Source organism: Acinonyx jubatus, chromosome B1 (genome assembly GCF_027475565.1).
Source record: "Acinonyx jubatus isolate Ajub_Pintada_27869175 chromosome B1, VMU_Ajub_asm_v1.0, whole genome shotgun sequence".
Taxonomy (NCBI): Eukaryota; Metazoa; Chordata; class Mammalia; order Carnivora; family Felidae; genus Acinonyx; species Acinonyx jubatus.
Genome location: NC_069382.1, coordinates 23,665,019 through 23,691,026, shown reverse-complemented (window position 1 = coordinate 23,691,026; position 26,008 = coordinate 23,665,019). Strand labels below are relative to the sequence as shown.

The 26,008-nt window shown below is 36.1% G+C and overlaps 1 protein-coding gene across 4 annotated transcripts in view; it reads right to left on the bottom strand.

The window, feature by feature from the left end:
• SGCZ (sarcoglycan zeta) overlaps positions 1–26,008 on the bottom strand; it is a 749,844-nt gene that overhangs the window by 61,070 nt on the left and 662,766 nt on the right. For all 4 annotated transcript variants that reach the window (XM_027077262.2, XM_053216358.1, XM_027077264.2 and 1 more), the window contains exon 5: positions 8,576–8,698. In XM_027077262.2, coding sequence (XP_026933063.1) covers positions 8,576–8,698 — 123 coding nt within the window. The remainder of the gene's footprint in view (positions 1–8,575; positions 8,699–26,008) is intronic.

The window sequence follows — 26,008 nt, the reverse complement described above, 5'->3', positions numbered from 1 at the left end:
TTTAGTGTCATGCATTTTCTACCCAAGAAGCCCTTAATTATTTTTATTGGAGAATGTTATTTTGAAATAAAATCTGACAACTAGTTGTGTTCAATGCTACTAGGATCACTAATCCATAGCCATCCCTACAGCTAGTGCTAGGAAATGCATATATATATATATATATATATATATATATATATATATATATATATATAAAACGCATTTTCATATTCTTATCTAGATCTATTTCTTTCTCTACCCTTAGGTACTGAAAACTATGAGTTCATATCAGTACTTCCAGTCCAATGACATAGAGCTAATTCTGGCTTGTTTTCCTCCTTCCATAGTTCTACAACCTTCTCAATAAGTGAGAAACCTATCTGCTCTAGATAGGAGGATATCAATATATTTAACTATTGGCTTAAGCCCCCACATGTATCCAATCTTATAAACCTGATGGAGCTTTATACCTCTCTGATGCCCCCTCACCTGTGCCCTTGCCCCTGCCATGCTTCCTTCCCAAGCTACACCGACACTATTCTTGCATTACTTCAAATGCTATTGACCTGGTTTTTTTTGCCCTCCACATGCTGGCTCCTGCTGTCCTGACCTGTCTTTGTCCTTGGCTGCCTGCCTTCCAGGAAAGAAAGGAAGAAAGGAAGGAAATTAGGAAAGGAGTTAGGAGAGAAAAAAGGAAGTCAGGAGGGTAAGAAGGTAGAAAGGAAGGAAGTATAGAAGGGAGAAAGAAAGGAGGGAAAGAAGGAAGGAAGAAAAGAAATATCGGTTCATCTACCATCAGCCTCTTCAGTTCTGTTTCTACATCTATAACTTTAGGTCTTTCACCCATAAAGATGGTTTCTACTCTTCATACAGTACAACACAATTGCTTTGTTTTTAATTTGGTTTCCACACAGATTCTGTCTCCATCAAGCTCTGCAATATTGCAATCTCCAGATTCACCTCACCATTAATCTTCTGGACTTGATGTTTGGGAATTCCTTAGCACTTCAATGTCAGAATTCCTCTATTGATCTGACTTGACTCTTTTCACACAGCTCTAGAGATTCTGAGCTGCCTAAATGTAAAAATTTCCACTCTAACTATTTGGTACTCAGTCCTTGACTTCAAGTATTCTGAGTTGCAGAGAGATGGAAAATTGAGTGAGTTGATTGATCCAACTAGAATGTGTTTGTTGGAAAGAAATAAGAAAAATGCCATACTAAATGTTTTAAGAATCTTCATACTAGAAGTGAGGTTTCAGTTTAATAAAGATTACAACAGGGAGTGAAGATATGGCCTTGATGTACTGAATGGCACGATAGTAAGGGCTTTTAGAAAATAGATATGTCAGAATTAAATGCATGGGAATCTTTTGCAATAGGTAAAATAGGATAAGGGAGATTGTGGTGGATTGAAGAAGAGTGCAAATTTAAGGATCATTTTGAAGGCTGATATTGTCTAATGGATAATATATTAGCATTTTTTCTTTCTTTCTCTTTGAAGTCACATATCAGAATTCTATAGTATTAAATCACTTCCTGTGGGAGAAATGGTTCATTTTCTCACTCAATCCATTATTTCTTTATTAATTGAAGTATCCACCCAAAGTTTTAACAAGGAACAAAGCCTCATTAGAACTAATCTTTCTCTGCTACCCTTGCAGTTACCCATAAGCATATGACTAAATTTTGGCTGGTGTAATATTGTGACATTCTTAGAAAAGCATTTTCCTTCTGCTTCCTCTTTTTCTCACTTCTCCCATGCTGGAATGCAGAGATGATGATAGCCTCAAATTTATGGTGAAGGCCAACAATGTGGACTAGAAGCCTGCAGATGCGTAATTTCTTTTTTTTCCCCAATGTTTATTTATTTTTGAGAGACAGAGCCAGAGCTTGAGTTGGAAAGGGCCAGAGAGAGAGGGAGACACAGAATCCCAAGCAGGCTCCAGGCTCTGAGTTGTCAGCACAGAGCCCGATGTGGGGCTCAAACCCACAAACTGTGAGATCATGACCTGAGCTGAGGCTGGAAGCTTAACCGACTGAGCTACCCACATGCCCCTGGATGGGTAATTTCTAAGGAACCTGTTCACTGGATGCTTCACAGAGCCTGCCTATGTCTGCACTGTTAAATGAGAGAAATGAACATTTTGAGAATATAACTAATATAACTTATCTATCTTCTATCCTTCTTTTTGCATTTTGTCTAGAAGTCTTCAAATATGTATACAAATCCAGTAAAGTATACAATTTCCCATTTCTAATATTGAATATACAAGTTTTCACTTCATGTATTTTCACCACTCTTTTTTTCCTTCACCCATTATCTGATGTCTTTTAGTTTTTGTAAGCATTTATTTTTAAAAAGTAAGCAAATGAGGAAAACAGTAATGATATTTAAAAATTTTTACATGGTGATATTTATTAAATACCAAATTTGTATCAGGATTGGTCTTAAGAGATTTTCATATGTGTCTTTTACCTTCACCCAAATCCTATGGGTTGGGTGTTTCTCATAATGCTCCTTTGAAGATGGAAAAAAAAAGGCCTAGAGATTCAAAAGTGATTTTAACATTTATAATTCATATCTGTGTGTGGAGGTTGTCATAACCCAATCTTTCTGCATTCAGACATCTAAACAAGTCATGACTTACAACCTTCGCTTTTTAACTGTCTAGTTTCTTTTAAAGCACAACTCTGTGCTTGTTTCCAAACAATATGTTCATGTATGTTTTGTATAGTATTATTACCATTTTTGCCAAATATGTTTTTGCATTTTGGACGAGTAGAGAGTACTTAAGGTTACATTCATGTCATTCATTTGTTGTGGTAAACCTATCCAGTGAGCTAGTAGAAATTCTCCTGTGTTCTATTTGGTCAGTCTCCTGGGATTGTAAAAGGTGCTCCTTGGTAGTACTCCCAGCCATAAATTTACAACAGCTGAAAAGTTTGTTAGAACGTGTGCAATAAGGCAAGAAAGTATCTGCAGTCTTATTTTCCCTAAGAAATTCCGTATGGATGCCATAATTAGTGTTTATTGAACAAATATTTATACTTATGCAGCTGCATAACAGTGAAATAAAAATTTAGCATACAAAGAAAAAAAAAGGCTTAGAGAGTTTCAATAATTTGCATAGTATGGCAGGCAGAATATGGACTCCCCCTACCCAGGATATTCACATCCTAAACCGTGCAGCCTGTGAATACATTACATGACAAAGGGATTCTACAGATGTAATTAGGGTTACTAATCAATGACCTTAAAATAGGGAGATTATCCTGGATTATCTAGGTATCTGGATAATGTAATAAGGCAATGCAATCATATGAGCTATGAAAAGCAGATAATCTTTTTCCAGCTGTAGGCAGAAGAAATAAGAGAGATTCAAGGGGAGGGAAAGTCAGAGGGATTTGAATCATGAGAGGGACTCACCCAGTGTTCTTAGAGGCAAGATGCTTGGAAAGCGTGAGGAGGAATATGGGTCACCTTCAGAAGCAAATACCCGCTCCTGATTGACAGCCAGCAAAGAAACAATGAAACTGCAGGCAATTCTAGTAGACCATATTCTATAAGTAATGTATTTTTAGAATGTCATCACAATATATAAGAAACCAGACTAGTCATTTACACAGTGGCAGGATAAATTATATCTTTGGGATATTTTGTGGATTTAAGACGCATAGCTATGGGAAGAAATCTAAATATCAGTGGGAAAATGTAAAACCAATACACAAAGATGTTGATTCAGGCCCCCCACCCTCTGACCTTATTTATAAAGGAGTTGTCCTCTTTTATAACTTTCTTAAGATTTCTATTACACAATTATATTTTCAATAAGTTTTCCTTTAAAGTAGGAGACATTTAAATGACAGCTTGGAAAAATAAAATAAGTCAGGGAAAGGACTGTCAGTAAGGTGCTCAGGGCTTATTGTTTGAGGATGGCATGGTTCATTATTTATATACCTTGAAACCTGTAATCCTTTGTCACCTGAAGATCGGGGAGGGGGGGCGGAAATAGAATGGTACTCATCTTTAGCGTCTCTAAAATCTGTATCCTCGGGGTCTTTAAAAGGCAATTTGAAAACGGAGTTGAGTGACTTACCCAAGTCCACAGACTTGAAATGCCACACCTGAGAAAATTGAACATTACGTTTCTCAGCACCCGGTCTAATCACGTTCCTTCTGGTGCTATTCAAACCACGCAGCTCCATCCTGCTGGCTGTGTGTTACCACACTCTTGGCATTTGGACAACTTGGGGAACAATGGTCCTCCCTAATAGAAAGCTTGATTCCAAGGTTGACCTCCTCACAGCGTGCCAATTTAACAGACAAGAACAAGGATGTAGAAGACTAATAAAAACAAACCAGAAAATATTGATTACCACCCTGAAACATGGTGTTGAATCTAAAAGACTGCTCTTCAGAAAACCCTTTCTTCTGTCATCAAACAAGCATTCGAGCTTGTCTATCTGTCCAACCATTCAGTTAGAACAGGGACAAAGGAACGATATATTCTTGGCTTTTCAAGCAAACATTAGGGCACAGGGTGGATTCTGGGATGGGATCCACTATTCTTTCAGATTGCCAGTTTTAATTTCTACTGCCTGAAAAAAATGAGATATCCTTTCTCCTTATACATTTAGCTATTGTCCACTTTTCTCTCATAAACCAAACGGAGAGGTCTAAATCCAACTAACAGCATTTAATTTAACGCGAAGGTATTCCATGCAGCTAAAGTTTTCACTTTCAAAAGTCAAAGGACATACACTTGCACTTTGTTTTCTAAGTTAATATACTACTTGGAATACCAATGAACGTGCAAATTGCAGGTGATTGATTCTACCTGAAAGCCCTAAATTTAAGAGTCTTCTAAGTGTAAAGGTTTATATTTTTTATTTGTTTACCTGGTCTCAAAAGATAATTGCAGTAAGTAAGATGTTTGAGCAATGTTAGGGAACGCTAAATGAAAATGAAGTTTTCAAGTATGCACATGTGGTCTAAAGTGTAACACTCCAATATATTTAGTGATGTAGAGAGGGCATATTAAGGTCATAGAAGCATCTTCCTATTAACATTTAGGCAAGCTATTCCGGGGCAAGTCATTCGGTATCAAGAATAAACAATTCCAAATTTTAAGCACATGGTTGTTTATCAGGGTGATGGGGTAATGAGGCATGTTCCTTCTTCAGGTAACCACTGGCGATTTTATTCTATCCCCCTGCACCCTAGGAGTCTTTGAATGTCTGAGGTAAATTCCTGCTACTTTCTAAGTAGAGTAAATGTAAATATCCTGAGTTACACTAGATCTGTGAATAATTTCAGTCTTAAGTGATTTTGCCTCAGGTATATAGACACGTTGTCTAAATAAATTCATCCATTTCTGTCATCCTGAAAGAGAAGTCCATGTATGAAATGCCACTGCTCATAAAGTATGAAGCCAGAAAGAATCAATTGTAATTCCAACGGATATTGCTTAAGTAGAAAATTTTGTGCCACAAATTTAAAATTCTGGAATCAACCTCACACAGATCTCTTGTCACATGGAACTTTGAAGTCTTGTCAGCACAGCTACCTAATTTATATGAAGCACCCTGGAGTCAGTGTCTCTTTGTAGTGTTATTTGTCAAATGAGTCAAGCACTGCTTTAAAGGATATGAGTTTCTAATCAATCCCTGTGCCTTTAAATTGTATGCTGCACTATGCACGATTTTCCCCTCTAAGTATATGAAACTCTAAGTTATATTTGCCTTTGATATCTCTGTTTTCCTTTATTTTAGAAGTATCGCAGCAACGAATAAAGCCACTGTAAAGTGAATATTCAATATTCTGGTAAGGGAGAAAGGACCTAGCAGGAATTTGAGAGGGTGTGTGAATGTGTGTATGTTTGTGTCTGTGGGTGTGTGGGCTCTTCTGGGAGGAAACAGAAATGTGACTGCTTCCTGGGGAGGCGGGGTGGGGGGTGGATTCCAATCAAATGAAAATACTCCTCAACTTACCATTTCTTTGTTAATAAGGGGGAGCTTCTTCTATATCGACATTAGGTTAGAAATTGGGGTTACTTGTTACAGGCACACTCATTCCCTCATCTTAAGTGTTATCCTTCAAACCCTTACAGAAATTTCTGCCTGGATTCTTCAGTCATGACCTCAAAATTATATTATTTTATTATTTAGGATCTTCTGGAATACATGATACAGACCTCCACTATAACACTGATTCATTTTCTGAAATAACTGAATAATAAAAATCAATCACAAATAGTTCAAAGAATAAACTCAAAGTGATGTATATATGTTTGAGACAGAAGGAAATGGAAAAAGAAAGCCAGAATGAGACATATGTATTTATCCATCTATACATCCACATATATCTACATGCCATATATTCCATCACATGCATACATTCACATATATATGGTGCGCAGGGCGGGGGAGAAAGAGAGACAGAGAGAGAGAGAAAGAGAGAGATTAAATCAGCAGAGCTGACTATCTGAAAGCAGTTAATTGACAAGCAGAAAAACTTCGATTTTTCAGGGAGCACTTTCTCCACTGACTTTCTAATTTACTAACTTAATAATTCCACTTAATCCAAGGATGACAGCCAGCCTACCAAGAAAAAGAGGAAAATAAAGGTGAGTACCCATGTACCTCAAAGAAAAATTTAAAAACTAGTTAATGAGTCAAATTTTGTGAAGACAGCATTTCATAGCAACTGTTATGAGACAAGTCAAGTTAGCACAAAGATCAGAGAAAGTTAAAATTCCATGAGTTCATAAAAGCTGTCAAAAGCTCCAGAACTTCCTGTCACTTACAAATGCAAAGTACTCCATGGGAATATCTGAATATGGATAAGATAATTTTTAGGTGAGTGTGACATGGCCTAAAAGCTATCCCAAGATTAAAGCTGATAACCAGTAGGCACTAGCAACGTTCAAAGAGTGTTACATACTGAAATCACATCTACTTGATCCCCCTGAGTGTGTTTCTACCCCGTCTTCCCACTTTCCCACCAACCAGCAACTCAAATGTTAGCACTGAGGGCCCTAAAGTCAATGTCCTGTCCTATTTGTCTGTGCTCTGTGCCAATCAAAACGCTCGTGCTTCGTGTTTTGTTCCCTGCTCCCCCTCCACGCACCACCCCCCACACTCAGGGCTTAGGAAGGTCAATTTTTTCCTGTGGTGGGGGCTTCTTTTCCTGACCTCTCCAAGCAGTCTGAAGAAAGAAAAGGAGAGGAGGCATTTGGGCAATTTGGGGAATACTCCAAACACCAACCCGATGGCGCAGGCTCCAGCTAAGTGGAACATCCCACGAGAGAAAGGACGCTTTGGGAGACGGAACGGGTGGGTGGTGGCAGGATGTGACCCAGGCCATGGAGGCCCAGTGAAGATCCCCATTAAACTATCTTTTTGTTGAATTTCAGTGCCATTTAATAGTATACCTTTCTTGCAATACACACAAGCCCTCATGCCTGCAACATTAACAATATTAATATTGTCTTTATTGATAAATAGAACACGCTAACCTATACAATATCTTCATTATGTGCTAAGATATTCTAAACACCTATAAGTACACATAAGTGTGCACACATACACCGGTGTAATTTGACCACTAAAGTTATCATTATCATTTCAGTCACTTAGATGAAGGAAAATGGGAGGCATGGAGTTTATTTCAATTTTGAACGGTAGAGGCAGGATTCAACCCAAACAGCCTGAGAGCAGAGACCAATTCCCATGCTAAGTGTTCTCACATGGCCCACAGGGCTCAGTAGGACCTAAATAGGACAGATATCCCACGAGCTATTCCCAAACTCAAATTTGGGAAACACTAGGCCAACTTATCTGATTTTTTTAAATGTAGGCCTCTTTGGGTATTTCTTAAATAAGTTATCAAAACAATACAAATTATGATGGCAAATCAAGTGATTCAAAAAGATTATGCTTAAAACAGTCTTCATAAAATCCTTCCTCACTCCCAGCTTTGCTTTTAATTTTGATTTCTGGTTTTGTTTGCTTTTTAATTTCGGTTGGTGATTGACTTTAATAGCCCTAACATTAGAATAATGACTTTAATAACTTCTAAATAATATGTGGATAACATTATTTCTTGGTGCTTTTGAGAGTAATTACAAGATCTAAAGAAAAGAATTTAGTTTACTCATAACCTTTCCCCTACTTCAGTCTACCATTGATATTTGCATTTTAGGTCTTCTTTGCATGTCTTTCACTTTTAAATAATACCTCTGAATCTTATATATCTATCACCTTTAGTTAGCTTTTCTCAGTGTCTGAATTCTAGGCTGTCTTCCACTATCCTGACCCACTTTGCTCTGCCTATCCTATTCCATCCACCTAGGACGCCTAGGACGTGCAGCTGTACTTCTATGTCACTGAGGCCAATGTTTACTTGTCTTCTGGCACCACAACCAGTGCCTTCTAGTTGAAGACTACTGGAAAATCAAACGGTGGGAGATCATGTTATGATGCGAACTCAATGTGAGGCATGGGAATCGTACATCTTATGACGTAGCTCTTGTTCAGTTGCATGTTCTTTCAAGAAGTAAACAATGTTCCAAGACCTCAAGCTACAGTACCTGTAACTTTCAGCTTTTCAGCCCCAATGGTAATCTCATCTTCATCTGCAGAGAACAGCACCCTGCCATCTTCACTCGCTCTCACTTCAAATCTCTTACACTGAGCTTCCACAGCGTCAGCTCCTATGGTCAGAGGAAAGGTTTAAAAATGAAACTGGCATGTAGGAAACCATTAACATGTATTTTTTTTAGAAAAAAAGAGGAGAAATAGATATATTAGGGTTTTTTTCTTGTCTCTGCAGTACATTTTATACCTGAATTAATATTTTGAAATTGTTTTCCCTTCCAGTAGGCTCTCTAATTTGGTCGGGTTTGCTGGGCTAGGATGGCTGGGCATACATCTGACCTCTAAATGCTTGCATAGTCCTAACAAGGTACAAACCTAACAAGGTTTGTAGCCTTAGCTAACTAAAAAACAAAACAACAACAACAACAAACCCAAACAAACCCAAAACCTTTACATATGCACAAGGAGGGATGATGTCTACTTTGTTCTTGGTTGTAGCCTGAACACGCGGCATTATACCTGGCACATGCCGGTTGCTCAATAAATACTTATGGACTGAATTACTCGCCTGTTCTCTCTGCAAGCAGACAATAGTGCCTGCACTTGCTACATGGCAAGGTACTTGTAAAGCATTACTCAGTTGTGAACCGTTAGCTACTCTACATTTCACAGATTTTAATATTGAACTTTGTTCACCCTTTACTGTCACTGAATGTGAATGCATTTTATAGTTAATCTTGCAAATATAAATACATATATGCATATATATACACACACACATATATGTTTTTAGTGCTCCCCAATGTATTTTCTCATCAAGAGTTTTCTTGATTGATTAAAATATAGTATTAAATATAGTTACATCATAGTATTGGAAATCTGTTTCTGATACTGGGCAATTTTGCATATTAATCCATCTACAAACCACGAAGGCAGCTTCCATATTTGGAATACATGATCAATTTGTAAGTCTGAAGGGCTTCAAAAAGAGGATCAAACTGGTCAGAGGGTGAGGAATTGCTATTTCCATAATATCTATTTTTTTCTTTTGGCATAACACATTTGGCATATGATATACCTTCCCCTCCTGTAAGATCCGGAGTATCTCTCCTCTGCTATCTACATCAGAAACTCTTGTCAGATACAACCCAGCCCAATCACGGACCTAGGCACATCACGTTTGCTCATACCTCTTTTCATTTGCTTTCCATATACTACGGACTGCTTGTTTGTGTCTGCCCAAAATTCTTCTGTTGACATCCAAGCCCACAATGAGATAGTATTAGGCCAACTTCTACCTCAAAGGCCATCTATGAGAGGTAATTAGGTCATGACGGTGGAGCCCTCAGGAATAAGATTAGTGGCCATACAAAGTTTGCCTTTTCTCTGTCTGCAGTCTGCTGAGTGTGGACGCGGTGAGTAGCTGGTATCTGCAGACCAGGAAGCAGCCTCTCACCAGATGCTGGCTATGCTAGTGACTTGCTGTTGGAATTCCTAGCCTGGAATACTGTGAGAAGCAACTGTCTGTTGTTTAAACCACCCACTCTATGGGTTTTTGTTATAGCAGCCCAAACAGACTAAGACAATGTTTTACCATAATTTGTTTGATATGCAACCCCCCGGAATTCAAAACATGAGATCATCTTCGTATTCCAAAATATCCTCCAAATTTAAACTTGGGTCTGATTTCTAGAGGTGCTTAGGGTAGGAAGTTGGATAGGTGAATGAATACCAGACGTAAACTTTCTTTCCCTTTCCTTGGCCCTCAGCCCCACCTCGGCCTTGTTGCCAGTCCTAGCCCATGGGCTTTAGTATCTTATACCTTCCCACCACCATAGCTTCTGAGGGGCACCTAATAAGAGGAGAACATTAATTACAAACCCTGATGACTTGTGGGATAATTTCTCTGAAAACAAGATGTATATTTTTCTTTTAATATAAGAAACTACCTACATGTTTTCAGGTCCACATAGAAATTTTAAAAAGCTTCAACTTTTTATGACAATGCTAAGTAAGATAAAACTGATGTTAACCTTGCAGTATGTCAAGACCCAAACAGCATGAATTGTATTTCAATGTCTGTTATATATATATTTTTTAAGCAAAGCACTTTTTTAAATGAAATTTAATGGTAATATTGGAACCACGGGAGACCTATTGTCCTTGATAACAGTCTTTGCCTTTGATCTGGCAAACATTATTTAGCAGCCTGTATTCAGTGGAGTGTGTCTTCTTCTAATCATGGTCTAACCTTCCTGTATTGTGCTTTTAATCTTTAAACCATAGTAACCCAACTGGGTGATGTTCAAAAAAGCGTGCTTGGGGCTGGATGGGTTGATAAATGTGACTTCTAAGTTTTGAGGCCTCTGTGTCTCAATCTGTCTTCAAGGCACTCAGACATAACCTAAATCCGAACTGCCTGAAAGATATTCTAGATATTATACACATAAAACCTTAACATGTATATTACATTGCTTTCTTCAAATATGCTTAATTATTGGGTGAATTGATCCACAAAATACATCAGTGATTTTAATGACATTGAAGTGATTTATATCACTATATGTATATAATATATATTTTACACACACATACATACACGTGCCTCATATAGACACAAGTTGATAAGACTTTTCTTGGCATAACATTTGATGTCATTAAATGTAAGATACTTTATTAACATAAGCATGCTATATTGAGTGTCACATAAACTAGTAGAAATACACGTGGAGAATCTGGATATGGCAAAGTGAGTTGAAATCTTAATTCAATAAATTTAAATAAGCAAAAGCAATAAGCTAGTAAGAAAATATATGCACACCTGGAATTAAAAAATGCATCTAGGCCATAAATAAATGCATGCAAAATCATTCAACTAAAAATAGACATATAAATTAATACTGCAGACTACATTTTATTCAACATATTACTAACATTTCAGAAGGCATATTTGCAAGCAATTAGCAATACTTGACAGTAAATATTTTAAATCAGAAAACAATTTTGAATATATTGTGCTGTTGTACATTGCTTTCCTTTTCTACAAATAACAGACAGTAATGCATGCAATTAGACACATAGTGCATCACTGTGAATATTTATGTTTCAAGTTAATTTATTAGGCGAGATGAAGCTGAATTTATTATATCATAACATGTTTTGCGTTGTCTTACTCTGTTTTCCACATTCCTGGCTTCACATATTTGTGAGGCTAGGTCAACTCGGATCCAGTTGTTCAGAGGAGCTAGGTAAATGCTCCGTTCCATTTTCTTCCCAACCATCAAAGCTTCTCGAGTTGCAGGAAAGCAATATGCCTGAATGACTCTGGATAAGGAGCTCTGATTCCTTAGCAAATAGGTCATGTGGCATGGGATGATCCAGACAGTTCTATATTTTACTAGTCACCTTAAACACTAACTTGCTAACTAAAGTCTCAAGACTAAATGTTTCCTTAAGAACAGATGAGGAAGTTTCTGTTAGCAACTGCAAAATCAAACAAAGAACAGTCAGGGATAAAATAAGTAAAGAGAAGGGGCGCCTGGGTGGCTCAGTCAGCTGAGCGTCCAACTTCAGCTCAGGTCACAATCTCGCGGTCCATGAGTTCGAGCCCCGCGTCGGGCTCTGTGCTGACCGCTCAGAGCCTGGAGCCTGCTTCCGATTCTGTGTCTCCCTCTCTCTCTGCCCCTCCCCCGTTCATGCTCTGTCTCTCTCTGTCTCAAAAATAAATAAATGTTAAAAAAAATAAAAAAAAAATAAGTAAAGAGAATTAGCAGGAAAAAGGGAGAAACCATGTAAGCAAAATAGATTCCACAAAAGGACTGAAGTATTAAATATATTTCCAAATATTTTCTCTAGTTCACTTAACGTTCTGTATATATTCTTTAAAAGCAAATAAAGAAAAGTAACAGCAAAGCTAATTTCTTGCTCTCCTCAGAGATGGCTCTATTGCCTTTTTGGAACATTCACATTTCTTAAGACATAGTCAGCAGCCAAAGGCATATTTGCTGACAAATAGAGAGGCTCCAGTAATTTATCTACTGTTTTTGCGTTTTCTATATTAAATCAGTCAAACACACGAATTAGAAAATTTTCTCCAATAAAAACCTCTACAGGAGCTCAAACAATATATTTCCATAGGGCCTCTTGGTACTAGTTAGTCCTAATTTAAAGAAAACAAGGCAAAGATAAAAATGGATATATCTAATTATCTCTGGTGTGTTTTCCTCAAGCATATCATGATGGATCTTTCTTCCTATATAACGCTGATTTTATGTGTTGCCAATATTTTCAAGGTCTTGAAGAAGAGTATAATTAAAAGATTAGAAATTCCCACAAGAAAAACAAAAGCAAGAGTCAATACAGTCAACTAAATCCAGAGTTCTCAAATTCCTGTTTTAGAATTATCATGGGCCAAAAAAAAAAAAAAAAAAAAAGGCTGAAACAAAACAAAAGAAACTGCTTTCATGAAGTATAAATATAAATGAGCACTATATTTTACTCTATACAATGTATGTCATTAGAAACTCGCCTGCAGAAAGTGTACTATGAGTGTACTTGGGGGGAGAAGGAGAAGAAGCAGAATGAGGGAAAGATCATAGGGGCCAGGGTGGGAGGCTGATCTCGGAACAAGGGCTCCAGGGCCTTTGGCAATTGCAATCTACATTGGATCCTGTCTGAGATTAGCACACCACCCGTCTCCTCGCGCCCTTCAACCTAGCCCCCAACCATAGGAACTGATTTCTGTTTCAGAATTGGAATAACCATTGTTTCTCTGGCAAATAAGGTAGTTATATGAACCCTGAGGTTGCATTCACCCTTGTATCCCTACCTGGGGCTTCCTACCATCCTGTATCTAGACCAGTGCCTTGTATACAGTAATTCCTCAATAAAAGTTTGTTTTTTACAAAACAAAGGAGCAAAGGGGAAGAGAGAGAGGGATGGTTGGGGGCTGCAAACCAAGAAACAGACTCTTGACTATAGAGTATAAACTGGTGGTTACCAGAGGGGACGTTGGGGGTGGGGATGGGTGAAATAGGTGACTAAGGAGTGCACTGTCATGGTGAGCACCACGTGATGTATAGAATTGTCGAATCACTATACCGTACACCTGAAATTAATATTACATTGTATGTTAACTATCTGGGATTTGAATAAAAACCCTTTAAAAAATGTTTGTTTTTGAACTGAAGTGCATTCCACTCCTTTCCACACTCTGTATTTTTATGCCTTGTTTATCACTCCTTCACCCATCTATACCATAGCCATGACCTCATACTATTATTCTCCATCTTCCTTTTATTTAATTAATTAATTAATTAATTTGCAAATATGAAATTCATTGTCAAATTGGTTTCCATACAACACCCAGTGCTCATCCCAACAGATGCCCTCCTCAATACCCATCACCCACCCTCCTCTCCCTCCCACCTCCCAGTTTATCCTCAGGTTTTAAGAGTCTCTTATGTTTTGGCTTCCTCTCTCTCTAACCTCTTTTTTTTTCTTCCCCTCCCCCATGGTCTTCTGTTATGTTTTCATTTCTTATGTGAATCCTGAGAAACTCAATCTTTCTTTTTAAAAAAGTTATGAAAACCTCATACATATAAAACTTGCATACATAATATTTCCCACCATGTGGTTAGAGAAATAGCTAGTGAAGTGAAGCCTTTAGCATCATCTTTTGTTTTTTTTTTTTTTTTTTTGGTCTTCTGTTAAGTTTCACAGGATCTACATAAGAGTGAAAACATACGGTATCTGTCCTTTCTCTGTATGACTTATTTCACTTAGCATAACTCTCTCAAGTTCTATCCACGTTGCTACAAAAGGCCATATTTCATTCTTTTTCACTGCCAAGTAGTATTCCATTGTGTATATAAACCACAATTTCTTTATCCATTCATCAGTTGATGGACATTTAGGCTCTTTGCATAATTTAGCTATTATTGAAAGTGCTGCTAGAAACATTGGGGTACAAGTGCCCCTATGCATCAGCACTCCTGTATCCCTTGGGTAAATTCCTAGCAGTGCTATTGCTGGGTCATAGGGTAGATCTATTTTTAATTTTTTGAGGAACCTCCACACTGCTTTCCAGAGTGGCTGCACCAATTTGCATTCCCACCAACAGTAGCATCATCTTTTCTTAATCACATGTACCTTCATCCTACGGGAACTCTGCATGTCAGCATTATTCGGAAATGAGTTCTCACCACTTTCATTTTTACTTAATGTATATATCCTTAAAACATTTCTCTCAGTTTTGCATGTTTTGCAATGCACACACACACACACACACACACACACACATAAATGCATACACAAACACACAGCTTTATATTACTTCTATTTTTCAGTGACTAGGCTTTTTCACACAGTATTAGGCTTGTGAGATTCATCTCTTTCGATACATGTGGTTCTGGTTTATTCACCTTCACCGCTATAGTCTATTATATGGATATCCCAGTTAGGGATCTACTTTCCACTGGTGATCTTATAGGCTTCTAGAATATCTGAATCAGTAACAAGGACGCTATAAAAATTTTCCTACAAGTCTCCTTCTATACCCAAGCAATTCCAGAGCTTTTGCGTTGGTGTGAAATGGCTGGATCATAGAGAATGTACTCCAAATTTTCTAGATAATAAAAAGTTACTTTTTAGACTGTTGTATCAATTTACATTCCCACCAATAGAATAGGAGAGTTCCTGTAGCTCCACATCACTGCCAACACTCAGTGTTATCAGACTTTGTAGTTTTTGCCAATCTGAGTTCCTAAAATGTTTAAAAATTTTTTTTAATGTTTATTTATTTTTGAGACAGAGAGAGACAGAGCATGAACGGGGGAGGGGCAGAGAGAGAGGGAGACACAGAATCGGAAGCAGGCTCCAGGCTCTGAGCCATCAGCCCAGAGCCGGACGTGGGGCTCGAACTCACGGACCGCGAGATCGTGACCTGAGCCGAAGTCGGACGCTTAACCGACTGGGCCACCCAGGCGCCCCTGAGTTCCTAAAATGTATGCCACAATGTTTTCAATGGATAATTCCTGGATTACTGTTGGAGGGACTATCTTTTTTATGCCACTGCTCCTCAATCTCCTTTACTGACAATATGCTCCCCACGATCAATCTATGGGGGCAGGAGGGGGGTGCTGACTCTCTGTCTAGAAGTTGTTTAGTTCTCTTCAACCAAAACAATTAATTCATACACAAGCACATGACCCAAACACTCTCCTGATTTTGTTTTATGATTTGAAAAAGAGGCACAATCTTCTTTCCAGATCACAGACCCAGAGCATGATATAAACTAATCTTTTAAGGCTAGCTATACCCCTATGTGGAAAAAGTCGGCCTGAGAATTCAGCCAATCAGTGAAAATGGGGGGGGGGCGGGAGGTGGGCAGGGAGAAGGTAAGAAGGAGAATGAGAAGGACAGAGAGACATGCCTGAAACTATTGCTTAAAGGCTGGATCCCATGAGACAAACTAGTCTAGCCCTGGTTTATATAAATATAAATAAATATAAAATATATAAAAATATATATATAAATATATATAATATAAATATATAAATATATTAAATATTTATATAAAATTTATATAAATATAAATCTAGCCCTGATTTATATAAATCAATAAATAACTCATCCGCCCCACCCAGGTTGAGGAGTTCTTAAACTCTGAATTTTCTCCGTTCATTGTTCTTAACTCTTTCTCTGTTTACTTCTTTAGGTTTCCATGTATCCTTCTCCCTCTCTCTCTCCCTCTCTGTCATGATTATCTTTATCAATTAGAAGTTAGAAACGTTCCACCTTTATGAAACACTGCCCCACCACACATGCACAATATACAAATCATTAGCGCTTAATTAAAAGGGGAAAAAATATGCTCTAGGACTTTCTAAAATGATGCTGTGGAAATGGATACCATAATATCCTGGGGAAAGTTGTTTTATAGCCTTTGCATTGAGCAAACTAAATTTCTACTTAGACAATTTCAACACTTAATGGTGTAAATAAAATATTTTATGCTTGTATTCTTCCCTCTTTTTGGTGATTCATAACAATATCATAATAATATTGTTCATTAATTAATCATTATCATTGTACTTGTATGACTACCTAACCAGCCATTTAATAAATTACTATGGTATTTTCTTCTGGACCTGGCCTCTATGAATTCTGAGAGGATCAGGTAAAATATGCCTCTTTATCTCACTTTTGTTGACTATGTTGTCTAAGACAAGTGAAAGTATACATCTTTGACTTGTGATTTTGTTTAAGAGGACCAATGGAATAGCATATGCATAAAATATTCTGTTTTTTTTTCAGTATAGTATGCAGACATAAAATTACAGCATTTCAAAACTATGAATAGCACAAAGTTGGTGAGTGAAATATTCTCTAAATTTTTTTATATATCATGACCATTCATTTTCTTTTAATATATAAAGGAAAAAATTGAAACAAAAATGCATGTCACATGCAGTGAAATAAATATGATAGAATTATTATATAAGAGCAGAAACAGTGAATACTTAAGTAATGAGAAGAGACTGCTTACAACTACATTTTTGCTAAGTCGATATTACAAGAAAGGAGAAAACAAATTCCTAATATCTTCTGGTAATCTCTCATTGCCTAACTTTTCAGCAGACATTAATAATGTCTAAAATGATGCAGTATAATTTATGGAAGTTGGGGTAGAACATGAGACTTGAAAACTCATTTCTTGGTAATACCCAACTAAAATTATTCCCATTGTGGTGTATTATTTTTAATTTTTAACATATGTCTCATAAGAACAAGTAACTTCTCAGAATTTTTCTTTCTTTCTTGTCAGCTTGACCTGGTCTTCTGCTACATTTTGACACAATTATCAGGGTAGTTTCACGTACATGCTTAAAAATTTTATTTCTTTTCCTTTCTAACATGCATTTTATTTCAAATAATAATTAATATGTGTATCCATGTTTAGACATCAACACAAGGATGAAAAATGAGTTGGTACAGTTTTCTGATAATATTTTTATGAAAATTCCCTCTAAATTACATGCAATATAACTTGTTTGGTTGCGATAGTGTAATTTTGCAAATGTATTCACTAATAATGCGGTCTCATGGTACCAATTAAGTACAAATTTCATACCAGATTTCAAGATTACTTTTTCTCGATTTCCAAAGTCATCCAACTTTTGGGACACCTGGGTGGCTCAGTCAGTTAAGCATCTGACTCTTGCTTTCAGCTCAGGTAATGATCTCATGGTTAGTGAGATCAAACCCAGCCATCAGGCTCTGCACTGACAGCACAGAGGCTGGTTGGGATTCTCTCTCTCTCTCTCTCTCTCTCTCAAAAATAAATAAAAATTTTTAAAAAATCCGACTTTGACAACTTATCACCTAAATATCATAGTGAAAGTCACCGTAACAGTACTTTCATTAACTTTTCTAATGTAAGAGGTCTTACACAGAACCCATTCCAGACAGAGAACTGTATTCTTGAAAATGATGTGAAAAAGTAACCACCTTCGCTACAGAGTAGTACTTGCATATTTATTTATATTACCTACTAACACTTCTTAGTATGAATATTTGAGGCGTGCTTATTGATAGTTTTTACATTCAAAACGTTCCATATTCCCCCTTAACATTAGGTAGATTGTCTCTGGATTTCATTTAGTGGGAACACGCTTTTAGTGTTATAAAGCAGTTAATTGAGCACGAAACAATAAACTTCCAGATAAGCAGTTTAAGAAATCTTAGTATAAAATACAGTTTTTATTATAATATGATCATTTTAGGCAGTTAGTCAACTGCATTATTATTGATTTGTTACAGCTGATGCATATTTTATGATTACATGTAATTCTTAGAATTGCTTGCATTGGAACACATTATTTCTGATTTCCAAGGAAGCATCAGTCTCGGGTTTCTAGAAAAATGACCAAATCGGGTCTTGTATCAGAGAGAATGATCTAGTTTATAATCCAATGAAACAATCCCTCAAATTAGAGTGCCTTAGGCCAGCGAAGGTCTGTTCCTTGTTCATGCTCACTTCCAGCATGATTCAGCAGGACGCTATGGTCACAGAAATCACTCAGGGACCCAAATGGTAAAGGCTCCACCTTAACACGCGCATTCAAAGCGGTGGCAAAAAGAGAAAAGGATATGGCGAACTGAGCGCTGTCTTTTAACTTTCATTTAGAAGTAACACATCATTTATTGTACTACTGGCCAATGAAAGCGATATCATCAAGTCTGTTTCCAAATAAGTGGGAATTTATAATATTTAACCTGATGTTCACCTCTAAATACAAAACTGGCAGAGACCAAGAAAATGTTTATTAGTTTTTCAGGGCTGCCAAAGCACCACACATTGGGTGGCTTGAAAAAACAGCAGCTATTGCTTTAGAGTTCCAGTGGCTAGAAGTCAGAGATTAAGGTGTTGTAGAGTTGCTTCTTTCTGAGGCTAATGAGGGAGAGGTCTGTTCTAGTCTCTCTCCTTGGCTTGTAGATGGCCATCTTTTCCATGCATTTCATTCCCCCTCTATAGGTATACTCTGTATCCAAATTTCTCCTTTTTATAAGAATATCAGTCATATTGGATGGTCCACCCTAATGAATTCATTCTAACTTGATTACCTTTATCTCCAAATAATCAAATAAGATCACATTCTTGAACTAGGGTTAGGACTTCTTATATGAAATTTTGTTTTTGGGGGGAGTGGATATAATTCAACACGTAAAACATATCTTCAGTGTAATGGGGGAAATAAGAAAAAAGTAACAAAAATAAAAACGCAAACCTAGGATTTTAAGGCTAGCAAAATTATCATCCAAGATCAAAGGCCAGAAGATATTTTCAGACTAACAAAAACTGAGAGAACTAATCACAAACAAATACATTTAAAAAAAATTGTAAAGGACTATTTTCAAGAAAAAGATCACTATCAGAGATACAGGAAGATTAAGATTTGAAAAATCACACTCTCCTGGGTTTTCTTGTAATTCATTGGTCATACTTTTTCAGTCCACGTCTCCGCTTTCTCTCTTTTTATTTCTATTCTCTAAATATTTACAAAATATTTACATGCCACAGAGGTCAGACTAATGACTCTTACGTATATTCTTTATGAAATGTCTCCAGGGCAAATAAAAATAAAAGAATTGAGAAAAATCCTTCACTATTTACATCCATTCACCTAAGTTTCTCATCCTGGATCATATACTTTAAATAAAATATATGTAAATCCAAAATTTATAACATGTGCATTAATATTTATCTTTAAATCCACATTTATATAACTGTTTATAAATGTCTGAAAGACAATGTTTATCTCGATAAGAACTGTTGATTTTCACATACTTGCTAAATTTATCTTTTCCTCAGTAATCCCTTTCTCAGTAAATAGGGCCACAATTCACTGCAACAGGTTAGCCCTCAACTTCAAGGTTAATCTCAGGTTCCACTTCTGAAATGACAATGATAGGAACTTGGCAGATTTGATCTTCAGAAAAACTGTTGAAACATATTTTATAAACAATTGAACTCTCAGTAAATAGTTCTAAGGAAATATAGCAAATGAAGAAACACAAAAAATGACATGCCAAAAATAGGGAAGGCTGACCCATAGATAGGAAATATGAGGCAATAGAAATTGCTTGTGAAAAATTACAAAATGTCAGATTTAACAAAGACTTCAAATAGCTACTTAAAGTAGCCAGTATACACACATTCAAATAACTAGAGGAAACTGCATTCATTTTTTAATTTTCTTAGTAATCTCTGCACCCAATGTGGGGCTAAAATTTGCTACTCTGAGATCAAGGGTCGCCCGCTCTGGTGACTGAGCCAGCCAGGCGTCCCTAAGGGAAACTGTATTTAAAGAATTAAATGATTGTCTAATAAAATGTTTCATCTGATGGAGAATATCAATAAGGATGCAGAAATTATAAAAGAAGCAAATGAAAATTCTGAAGCTAAGAAGTAAAATAATTGAATGAAAAATTCACTCCAGAGTAGATTTGAACTGGCAGAAGAAAAAATTAGTAATTTTAAAGGCAAATAAGAGTTATAAAATCTAGGAACAGAGGAGGAAAAGAATGAAGAACAACGAACAGAACCTCAGAGAGAAATGTGGGACGTCACTAAACACATGAACATGTGTGTAATAGGGATTCTAGAAGTAGATGAATAAGAGAAAAGATCAGAAAATATACCTCAAGAAATAATGCCTGAAAACTTCCTAAAAATGTATTGAAAAATAATAACCTATATATCCAGGAAGCTTAATGAACTCCAAAGAGGAAAAATACAAAAAGATCCACATACAGGCACATCATAGTACAGATGAGGAAAGCCAAACACACTGGAAACCTTGAAAACATCAAGAGAAAAATGGCTTCTCAGTTTCAAGGAAACCACTTAAGGTTAAAGGGCTGACTTCTCTGCAACAATGGAGAAGTGTTCTTACTCATGCCTCTACTTTTGCTCTTGTTGCCCTGCCTCCCAATGTACATTGTCCACATTTAAGCCAGAGTCGCATTTTCAAAATGAAAATCAGACCACGTGGCTCATCTACTCAACTGTCTTCAGGAGTTCCACATGCTATTCAGAATGCACCCCATGTTTTCAACTTTCAGGACTTCAGCATCTGCTTTCATTGCAATGGTTCTTTTGACATTTCTTAAACACACTGCTTTTATAAAACACACAGGTTTTTATACTTTTTGTCTCTTCTGTCTGCCATGATCTTGAGCCAGATCTTGGTGTGTTTTGCTCATGACTGTATTTGGTTTTCTAAAGAATTATTCCTTCAAATAGCTCATCCTCTACCATTCCTTAAAATGGCCACCATTCCCTCTCTCCCTTCTCTGTTTCGTCTACAGAAACTCACCACACCCTTCACATTGGAAGCCTTACCCCACCATTTTTGTATAAAGCAATCCTGTTCCTACAATCATTTTCTCCCACTTGAATCTATTTTACTTTTCTTATCACTTTTGGTTGCTTATTTATTTTCTGAATACCTCACTGAAATATAAGCTACATTAGTTTAAGGATTTATATCTATATGGTTCATCCCTGAAGCTTCGGTAATTATATTATGCATTTTCTCACCTATTACAGGTGTTCAAGAAATATTTCTTGCAAAGAAAATTTGATTATTGATTTAATAACCTCATTTAATTTTCGCCTCAATAAACATGTCAAAAACTAACATCTAGTTCCTTTATCATCTAAATAAATGCCTCATATTCTGCTTAAATATATATATATATTTAAATTATCTGCTTAAATATATATATATTCAAATTATCTACTTAAATATATATATATGTGTGTGTGTATATATATATATATATATATATATATTCAAATTATCTTTTATAATAAGATAGCACCTTTAGCTTTCTGGCTTCTTTCAAGGTCTATTTCAGTTTCTGTCTTTCCTCACCTTCTATGTAAACATTCTATGTGACTTGCCTTAGCTGATAATACCAAATACTTAATATATACTTGTGACATACATATTGATATATTTCAAGTTCCTTACAAATATTTGGGCAATGCTTATTCAGCTAGTATATATTTATATTTGGGAGCTATCTTAAGTGTAGTTTGATAACTGTGCACTCCAAAGGAAAAAAAAACTCACGAAAATTAACAGATATGCTTCTTCCACAAAAAAGACAACTTATTGAATTACAAATTTTCTACTAATTTTAGGAGACTATATAAAGAATAATGCTCTTAATATACCTTTTAAATTATTCTATTTTTAGAAGTAATGCTCTGATTTTGTTACCTAACGTTTCCAGTGCTTGAATATTAAATGTGTGGGGGGAAGTACATTTATATGAACTGTAAAATTTTATTCATTAATTAATATAATTACTTTTGATGTCTATGAGAAAAAGTGCAGTGAGAAGGAGTATTTAAAGAGAACTTAATGAAGAAACTATTTACAAAAGTGTAGACAGGGCTAAGGGGCATTCTTAAATACCCTTCTCACTGTACCATTTTTTCTTCTAAGTGCCTTCCTGATACAGAAACCCCCCCAAAAAAGGTAAAGAAATAAAAGATTTCTTTCCACATGGGAATAGAAAAAGCAGAGTTACTGAATTAAGATTGAGCCCTTAAATTAACACATGACATTTCAATTAAATATTTCTCTCAGAAAAGGACCTGTCTAACCCACTGCTATCTTCCAGTTTATAAAGTGACTGCTTAATTGTTTCAAAATAGTAACAGGATTTTCAGATAAATAAAATAAATATTTGTCTAAGATCTATCTTTTCTCTACATTAATCTTTCTAACAACACCCTTATTTTCTCTAGTCTCCTGAGGACTTTCTGATACCCTGAAATTTTAAAAAACATTCAAGATGAAATGTCAAGAGCTAAAATGCCTCCCCCAAGTTAATGTTTTCATATACTGGTAATATTTGGGGTGAGGATCTTATGAAGTCATGTATTTAATTGAATGTTTGAGGAAACTTCTGATATTATTATAGACGGTTAACTGTGTTTCAGTAGACAGTATTTGAATTTATTAAAAGTAATTTCCAAAATGGATTTCTAAGTTTCTTATTTCCCGATTATCTCTTCGGTTTTTGGATTTAAGCATGGTCATGTTACCTCTTCATGGCCCATCCCTCCTTTCAGAATAGGTATTTAAATCAGTGTGTGCGTTTACAGAGTCGTCAAAAGTAACTTCCTACATTGCTCTCATCTAATTGAAATTTCTAATTATTTTCCACATATTGTCCTTCACTAGTGATTAATATTTTTTACTTCTAAGGTATTTTCTGATTAAAAGCAATGTTTGTCATCAATTTTCCAGCTAAATGTAAAAGAAAAAAAGTATCACAGATAAACATGCAGAACATTTTAAATACTAGTCTAATTTTCCTTCAAAAACATATCATTATCTATCTTTCCCTAAAGCCAGCTGTTTGGTGCCCAGAGGATAAAAATAATTTGATGATGAAATGAAGTGGAATATTATAATAATACTTGAAAAAAATCAGATGGCAAACTCTCTTATCATCACTTGCTAACTGCAGGTATTAAATGAAGGCATCTAAGGGCTGGAAGTATATTTCCAAAAATTGCCTTCTGGATATTCGTGTCTATCAGATTAGTTGTTAGGCTGCTTCTCTTTCCAGCACACGTCTGGTATGTGCTCGCTGCTTAAAATGACAACATGAGGGCTTCTGCAACTTTCAAACGATAGCTTCCATTTTGGAGACGAACACAGGTGCTCAGGTCACTTTTATGCGTTTCATTCCAGAGACAGGGAAAGCAAAACGGAGGGCAGGCCCATTTCTTTCTTTTTTTTAAGTTTCTATTTTCATTCCAGTTAGTTGGCACGCGGTGTTATAGAAGTTTCCGGGGTACACGTTTCCTTGAAAGACACTTACATCTGAAACTGTACATGTCACCTCCACCTACATCCGACTGGCCAGAACTCAGGTACACCTGGCTGCAGTAGAAGCCTGCGGTCCTCATTTGGGTAATCCACATGCCCAACACCTGAGGTGGTGTTATTCGAAGGGGAAGAATTGTCATAGGGAGAGAGCTGTTAATGCTAGCTACAACATCACACAAGTGTTTCTAACTCAGAAATTAATCTTAATCATTTCGCAGACTTCCAAAAACCCTACAGTCAACATTTATACACATTTTTCTTATGGTTCTTTTGCTAGGAATAGCTGGATTCCATATCCTATAGGATTCCTTACCTTAATTACAGTCTTGCTATTTTACCTAAAATAGCACAGATCCCTTCGCCTATAAATTAACTAAAGGAAGGCTATCAGAAGCAGAAGACCCTTAGGTTTGAGTCACACTTTGTATAAACACATTGTTTTATTAACACAAAATTTCTACGACTTACAGAAGAATGCCACATAATCAATGAAGTTTACGAGTAAATCACATACATAAGCGAATACTTGCTAGAAACATACTGATTTAGTACCAATATTCCTTCCAAAAATTCTAGCTGAGTAATGCTTCATTGTAAAGACAGAAAATAAATAATTTTATTATGTTTTTATTTAGGAAATTATTGTGTTGTCAAAGTATATAGTTCAGTTAAAGGAAAATAAATGGTAATATGGAAAAAGACTTTTATCTATTGTTTAGTCGTCTGCTTGATAATTACCGCTAAATATTATTATTCAGTCAGAATTTCTTTCTTTACAATATATAATTTGCATATTGTTAAACACTTTTTCATATAACTTAACCCCTACTATTTCTTTCTATTATATATATATACGTGTATATATATGTATATACATACGTATATATGTGAAAAGTAATATCACATTGAGATATTCAAGTGTTTTGTGACCTCCAAGCATTCTTTAATAAAAATTACCAGTAAAATATTTACGAATAAATTGTATATGATGTTTGAGCTTTCTTTCCCCAAATCTGTGTCAGCCTATGTTTAATACTATCAGTTATTTCACCTGATTCTGTATTTCTTTTCTTCCAAGACTCATCTTCACTAAGTAGATAAGCACGAAACTGATGTCAGTACATTAGTTTCTCTATGTTATTTTAATGTCTTTCCAACATATATTTAGCTATTAAGATATGAGCCACTGTAGAAAAGAACAGGATACAGCCTTGATGGAGTATAGATGTGAATTTAGAATACAATTTTCATTTCTTTTTTTTTTTTTCAACGTTTTTTATTTATTTTTGGGACAGAGAGAGACAGAGCATGAACGGGGGAGGGGCAGAGAGAGAGGGAGACACAGAATCGGAAACGCTCCAGGCTCTGAGCCATCAGCCCAGAGCCCGACGCGGGGCTCGAACTCCCGGACCGCGAGATCGTGACCTGGCTGAAGTCGGACGCTTAACCGACTGCGCCACCCAGGCGCCCCTACAATTTTCATTTCAAAATTAAATTATCAGAGAGAGAAACCTATAAGGATTTAGTCGAATACAAAAGAATCAGTGTATTCCATAAGACACTATAGTTCACATACTAAAAATTATATATGATGGGTGTGAATGTCTGCAAATACTGAAAGGAGGGATAATACCATTTTAAAATTGCTATGGTTACATATATACTTTTTGCATATGTTATTTGTGGTTACGTTGGCAGAAGGGATGCTTTTTGTCCAAAGATAGTGCAATAGAAGACAATATCCAATAGGCTGTGAAAATCTTTTCTCCTACATTATTGTTCATAAATCACATTTTCTTTTGTCAATCACATTTCTTTTGTCACATTTTGTCTTTCTTTTCTTTCTATGCATTTACATAATACAAAAGTTAAAAGCATAAGTTATACTGGATGAGACTCACTTCTTCCCCTGCCCTATAAATCCTTGTCTGACATTTCCTTTAAATGCAACAATTTTTGCTGTTCCTTGTGAACTTCTTTACTTTTAGCAAATATAAGCACAGATAA